This window comes from Montipora capricornis, chromosome 3, assembly GCF_036669925.1.
Source record: "Montipora capricornis isolate CH-2021 chromosome 3, ASM3666992v2, whole genome shotgun sequence".
NCBI lineage: Eukaryota > Metazoa > Cnidaria > Anthozoa > Scleractinia > Acroporidae > Montipora > Montipora capricornis.
This window is the reverse complement of record NC_090885.1, coordinates 23,897,764-23,905,263: the sequence shown is the minus strand read 5'-3', so window position 1 is coordinate 23,905,263 and position 7,500 is coordinate 23,897,764. Positions and strand designations below refer to the sequence as shown.

At 38.5% G+C, this 7,500-nt stretch overlaps 1 protein-coding gene across 1 annotated transcript in view; it reads left to right on the top strand.

Moving 5' to 3' along the window:
- Positions 1–4,252, top strand: part of LOC138041214 (galanin receptor type 2-like) — a 5,148-nt gene extending 896 nt beyond the window's left edge. Inside the window, exons 1-2 of the mRNA XM_068886987.1 lie at positions 1–1,079; positions 1,680–4,252. The exon at positions 1–1,079 is cut by the window's left edge and continues 896 nt beyond it. Coding sequence (XP_068743088.1) covers positions 1,861–2,832 — 972 coding nt within the window. The 5' untranslated portion in view covers positions 1–1,079; positions 1,680–1,860 and the 3' untranslated portion in view covers positions 2,833–4,252. The remainder of the gene's footprint in view (positions 1,080–1,679) is intronic.
- Positions 4,253–7,500: the final 3,248 nt, after the last annotated feature.

Sequence of the window (7,500 nt, the reverse complement as noted above, 5' to 3'; positions counted from 1 at the left end):
GATACTCAGGTTAGCAAATGTCTAACTCGGAGGCGTTTTATTCGATTTCGCGGAAATTCGGCAGGCGAATGCGAGGGATGGAGCGCCCAAATTGACTGAGTTTGAAGGAAATCGGACGAATTTCGAAGGAAAAAAGCTTCTCACCTTCTCAAGGTGAAGGACTGAGACTCTAATCGACCAAGTACTTTGACAGAAGAAGAGGGAAATCATCGAAACAAAGGGATTGAGGAGGCCTTTTCTTCTCATCTGGCGGCCATAGCAGTTAGCGAAGGTATTAAAAGAAATCCAACTGGAAACTGATACAGATAAGGTCGACGCCGAGTGTCAAACTTCCGAGTCACCTTGGCCACAAACAACAACAATCTTGCCCGCGATTTCCTTCCCTTGCTTAAACGGACGCAACGAAACCAGAAATCATCTGGTTGTACGCTTTCAAAATTTGAAGGCCTTAAACTCCTTGTTTGTATAGTAGCTTGTCTCTAAAACTAACTAGGAAAGCAAGTCTGAGACTTCTAGAGGAGCCAAACTGATCGCTCCGTATAGCCGCTGGGTCTACGCAAACGACAGAAAATCTTCTTCAAATAGCGCTCTCGAACGTGGCCTTCGAGGTTTTTTTTGCGTAGGATGAAAGTACTGGTACCTCGTCGAGTGATTTTGGGTCGCTTTCTTGGGAAATATCCATTGGAAAGATGAATTATTTGAAGACTTCGAACGTGAGCGCTCAAAATGTCATACATTTCCCTATAATCAGGGGCACCAGAATGGCGGAAACCTAATTTGCATAAGGTTATGACGTCAGCTGAAAACCGAGAATACCGCACGGGAATTTTCCGACGCTGCTATAAACTGATTACTGTTGCTGCCGCAAAAATACCGGGGGAAAACCTTACATCAGTCTCTCTGGGGAGAAATCCGTGGAAGAAGGTCTCGTGGAAGCCATTCAGATTTACAGAAACATAAGTTTGTAGTAGAAGATGACATTGGTGACCATTGGTGTCGTTTCCACCATGGAATGTGCGCTGAAACACTAAATACACTTACTGAAAGCGTCAGAAGTTTCATTTTCACTCGCTCTTACAGTAAGCCAATGATCATTTCTTCAGTTTCTTTTATGGTGTGTAAGTCAAAAATTTTTGTTTCTCGAAGATTTTGAACCCGCTATTTCTACTGTTTACTTTTTTCTCTTTTTTGCTTCCGTTTAAACTGAAGCATGCGCAATAAGAACGGAACCGACGTTTTCAGGGAAATGGAGTGCATTATCCCAGAGTCTCTCCGGGCGCTCACCTGCTGACCAAAAAGCCGGAGGACTCTGGGTACGAGATTGCCTAACCACTAAAAGATCGCGGCTTGATTGTATAGGGAAGTAAGAGTATGAGGCCATTTACTTGTAAAAGACATTCATGTTTGTAAGCTTCCTTTTGTCCGGAATTAGTGGAAAGCCGAGGAGATTCTTTTGATGAGGTTGTTGCCATTTGTAAGCTTAGATACGGCCAGTGTCTTATAAGCCTAAGCCTCAAAAGCGATAGTTATGGTGGTTCGTCACTACGGCAGTCCATTTTAAGTGAAATAGTAGGTGGACTGGGTTTTTCGAGATAGTCTTTGAACTAGCCATTGAATCTGGGAAATTGTTTATGTCCATTACGAAACAGTACGCTCATCTATAATCCTATTTTTGGCAGTGCCTGTGTGACCTTATAACAGACGTCATTAACAACAGAGTTGATTGGCATCATCTAGAGCAGGAGTCGACTAAATTTTCTCTGTAATCGAAATGGAAATTTAAACAGCTGCACACGACAGACTGTCGTCCTAAACATCTAATGACTTCAGGCGAAAAAGAAGAAAAAGGAAAGGAAAGCAATGGGAAACACGTCGGATTTTTCCAACTTGCATCATTCTCTGTCATCATTTAACTTCATATTATGGATTTTGTACCTGATAATCATTGTCGTCGGAATTGTTGGTAATTTCCTCGTTGTTTGCATCGTGTACAGAAACAAAAATATGCACACCGCAACAAACTGCATTCTTTCCAACCTTGCAATTTCGGATTCAATGTCTTTGATCTTTTGTCCAATTCCCATGGCTGTTGAGCTTGCACACAACCTTTTAAAAGGATTTGCAAGACAACTTGTTTGCAGAGTATTCGCCGGAAACTTCCTCTCTCAGCTTTCCATTAGCGCATCGTTTACTTCTTTGGTTTTCCTTGCTACCGACCGCTACTACGCAATGGTAAGACCTTTCCACACTCGTTATGTGATCAGTATAGAGAATGTTCGCTGTGCCGTTGGTTTTATTTGGCTTTGTTCTCTGCTATGCTGTGTACCGATTATTGTTTTTAGCAAATTTGACGAGCTTTCACAAAGGTGCGTGAATCCCTGGACAATCGAGAAAGCACCGTTTACTAAGGTCTACTTAACAGCGATTGCCATCCTTTTCGGAGTTGTATTTTGCCTCCTGTGTTTCTGCTATGCTCAGATTCTAAGAGGACTCTACATCACTAAGACTGTTTGCTCAGGACGTGCAGCGACTTCGGCTAAAAAGAAACTTGCTTCGATCTCTATAATGGTGACGTTGAGCTTTTGTATCTGTTACGCTCCGTTCTTGTTCCTTCATGTATACCTCGCTTTTAAAGACGCTGATACACTAAACAAGAATTATCAAACCCTTTATATGGTAAACCAAACTACACGCTTTATTTTGTACCTTAGTTGTAGCCTAAATCCAATACTTTATGCCTTTCAGAGTTCAAGATATCGAGACAACTTGAGAAAAATTTTGACGCGGAAAAAGTCTTCGAGAGTTGGGGTTATTTATTTAAAAGACTTGTGATGATATTTCTGCATGATAATCAGGACAGGAAAAAAATAGGAACATTTGCGGTTATAAAATAAACGAAAACAAGATGGTTAGACTGTTTATTTTTGGGAACAAAAGCTTGCTTATGGATTAGTTTGATCTTTGTGTATACCGAACTGATAGGAGTAGTGCCTTCAGTTGTCAATGCTTTTTGCCTCAGGGAATATATTAGACTATCTGACCTTGCTTCTTTACAAGTTTGGTAAACATTTGTCCGTTATCAACTCAAGGAGAGAATAACACGTGTGGTGATAATATCTCTCTCGACTTCGTCGTGTGATCAGAGTTAGCGGCACGGTCGGCCTTTATATTGCCAAAAAAAAAGCAAAAAAACAAAAACAAGTTGCCTGTTTTCTAAACAACGAGCAGAGAATGAAGCAACTGGAGCCTTAAATTGAAAATGATTGTCTTTTATTGTTTTGTTCCACATCACTCAAAATTGGGTCATTATACACATCCGAAATATGGGCTCCAGGTTTATTAAATTCATAACGTCAGTAAATTCATTACTGAAGTGATTTGTGAACCCTGCGCCATGGCAATTGTACAATTTTCTTACAAATGACGCTGCCATTCCAATTTTCCACCTGAATCCAAATGTCCAAATTCTAGCGAGTTCCTTTTGTTCTAAGGAAAGCACTATAGCAGAACCTAAATACATCGAAGATAACTAAAGGATTGGTCATTTAAAAGTTAAAAAGTGGATTTGGCAGTCGGTTATGACCATAACAGACCATAACAGGTGTACCATTGAGCGTATGGTTCTCCCGGGATGGACTTAATGATGCTTTGAAACGGAAACCCATTACAAATATTGTTCCTTTTCTGTTACCGCAGGTGACCGATAAACACCGCCTTTATCCTTGCAAATGAACAAATACAGAACGTTTGAAGAATTGAGTGTTGATTATAAATGATTATATTCTACGAAATCAGTTAGTGCCAGAGAGATGGAAAAAAGGAGATTAAAAAATGATTTACTTTAAAACCTTTTGACTTGTTCTAAGAATTTTAAAAAATGTTTAGTCTTGCATTAAAAGCCTCAAGTTAGGCCACTGCTGTAAAAAAAATATTTAAAAATCAGCAAATATTCCATTAGTTCCATTCGTTTTCGTCCATTAGCCACATTTTTCACATTTGTTTCTGAAAATTCTAATGAGATCGGTTTCAAAAGGTGAGAGAGACCGTTGACTGTAAAAAAAAAAAAAACGCCGACTTAATGCGGACAGCCAAAGACCTTAACCCGATATTAATCAGTGATCATTTTCCCAGTAGAAAAAAACACTATATCTTGTCTTTTCACCTTGCTGTCACAACAAACGGAACATTTTATAGTCATCTATATATAGATCGGCCGGATAAGTAATATCACACTTTCATAAACATACGTCAATGAAAATTAACATAATATTGAAAAGTTGTACGACAAAGTGCTATTTTTAAATTAACCTCTCCTTTGTGTGTGTGTGTGTATATATAATATACATATATATATATATATATATATATATATATATATATACTGATATATATATATATATATATCTCTATAACTTCAGGTGAGTTTGTCATAAAATTCCTTTTTCTTTAGTTCTTTGTTTCGTTAGTTCATAGTTTATTCCGCTCGTGTTAATTACTTAGTGTTAATTTCGTATCGTAGTCTACCGCAATTAGTACATTAGAGAATAGTTTGTAAGTCTATTTGTTCTTTTAAGTCTCCATTGTGGAGATGCTTTTGTAACTATTGGTTCGTTAGGGTCGTGTTTTAACAATAGGTTTTTCAATAAGTGTTGATGTGGAGTGCATTGTTATGTAAAGATATAAATGGAAGTCGCGTGTTGTAAAGGCGGGTGGAAAAAGGTCAGTTGACAAGAAGACTGCTAGGAGAAGGAAAGCCGGAGAGAAGCCAAAGTGGAAAGGTGAAAGTTAAAAGAACGTGGAAAAGAGAAACACTGCCAAGAGTCATTGGTGGCAGCCGACCGCGAAATTCCCAGACAAAACTCCTTTGTCGGCGGTGGCAAATATATTTGTAGTGGAAGTTTTTGGAGGAAAAGTTCGGCGACGAAAGTGAGAGTCTTGTGGACTGACCGAAGACGTGACTACGTTCGTTGGTTTGCTGAAAGAGGTAGTGGATGGTTGCAGGATTAGCCGCTTGGACTAACAAGGACCTTGAGAAGGCACGAAGGCTGACGAAGAACTGAACTTATTGTCTGTAAATATTAAAGTAAAGTATTTAGTTCATTTTGTATTGTCGTTTAAGTATATATTAGCATTAAGTAAATCTAAGTAAGATTAGTTAATTTGGAGATAGTAACTGTCGTAACTGTTTTACTTGTAGTTAACTTTTATCTTTAATTAAAGTCGTACGCGTTTACTAAAAATTTATGCTGTGTTGCGGGTTTGTGGGAAGCGGTGTGAAATACGTTGTTTTACCCTTAGTTTTCTCTTATTTTCTTCTCGCCATCTCGCGAGACCCAGGGGATCGCGAACCGTCACAGAGTTCCACACTGATAAATCCAGAATAGTACTCAACAATAATGGAGCGGTAATAACAATGTTTTTTCTACTCAATATAGTTTCATATGGACTTTAATACAGGTCTGTTTCGTAGACGAACAAGGAGTTGGACCACTCATCAGTTAAATTCCATGTACTCTGTAGCATCGGTGGGGTTTATATACGTCAGTCGCGTGATCGTTACAAGATTCAAACTTGAAAAACAATAGTAAAAAAGCATTTGTAAATTTATGATTGGTTGTTGAGGATGCGATTGAACCTAAGAAGAAAATTTCGCTTGTGCCTGCAAGTCGATACAAGTTGACATTACGTTTGTTGAGCGTTGCCATGTCCGGTTTATATAGGATATAAAATTTCTCGGTACTACATAGATTACATCGTTTAGTAAGGTTGCTATAAGATTTGGCATTGGCTATAATTTTCCAGGAGATTGCGAAGTCTTTCTTTTGATCTTTTAGCTGCCATAGTTGTTTGCTCAGTTCGGTATCATTCTTTCTACTTTAGTTTTTGAATGACATTTGGTGGTTTCGCCATCTCGTCTTGAACTCAGTGGCGGTGAGGCCGCCACCACCTCCAAAACAAACACCCACCAAACTCTGCAACTGCAGAGTACCAGACAAATGCCCTATGAAAGGAAAATTCTTAGTCAAGGAAGTAGTGTATCAAGCCACCATCACGACCGCCGAAAGCACAGAGACGTACGTCGGCCTCACCGCCACTGAGTTCAAGACGAGATGGCGAAACCACCAAATGTCATTCAAAAACGAAAGTAAAAAGAATGACACCGAACTGAGCAAACATCTATGGCAGCTAAAAGATCAAAAGAAAGACTTCGCAATCTCCTGGAAAATTTTAGCCAAGGCCAAATCTTATAGCAATCTTACTAAACGATGTAATCTATGTAGTACCGAGAAATTCTATATCCTATATAAACCGGACATGGCAACGCTCAACAAACGTAATGAACTCGTATCGACTTGTAGGCACAAGCGAAATTTTCTCCTTAGGTTCAATTGCATCCTCAACAACCAATCATAAGTTTACAAATGCTTTTTTACTATTGTTTTTCAAGTTTGACACTTGTAATGATCACGCTACTGATGTATATAAACCCCAGCGATGCTACAGTGTACATGGAATTTAACTGATGAGTGGTCCAACTCCTTGTTGGTCTACGAAACAGACCTGTATTAAAGTCCATATGAAACTATATCGAGTAGAAAAAACATTGTTATATATATATATATATATTATATATATATATTATATATAATATATATATATATATATATATATGCTCCGTATGGAGCATGAAACTCAGAGTAGCGATTAAATGACCAAATAACCTCACTCTTGCATCTGACTTGTGAAATGTCATGTAAAGAACATGAACAGCGTAACCCAACTTAAACAACAGAAAACTATTGTACTGTACTTGTGCTAAAATTGCTACAGTAATCAAGACGCTTAAGGACGGTACCTACTATTGTAATGGATCATACGTTCTGCGCATCTCCAGATACTAGGATTTCCTATCGCCGATGCTTACTAATACAAGGATATTTTTGCGCGGTTTAAAACTATCCGGAGAAAGTAGATCTTAGTAAGTACTCTTGGTATTCAAAAAGAAAATTGGAGGCAACCATGCATTTTTGAGGGATAATTAAGCTTCAATTTGAGAAAGAAAGCCATACATTGCTTGTATTTTAAAGCTATTTACAAATATTGTTCATGAAGTATCTTTGAAAAATGAGTGGTTACCCAAAATTTTCTTTTTGTATTTCAATAATACTTGTTAAGATCTACATTTCCTGCATAATCACACACCTGGGCAAAATATCTTTAATTAGTAGGCACCGTCCTTAATTTAAAAAATTCTTCCAATGAGGATTGCCTCCGTCTTTTTTTTTGTCATCCGTAAGAATGCATCCTCCATTGAAGAGAAGGAGCGTAGAAATTCTCTTTCTTTTGCACCTGACTTGTCAAATGTCATAATGAAATTTCGTAGCGCTCTCACTGCTTCGTTCGCTTCGATGGGACTTAGTGTCTGTGGCTCTGCTGCAGAAATATCCTCGTCTGAATCTTCTGCAGCCTCTTCCTCTTCATGGGTTGTCGACTCCGTGG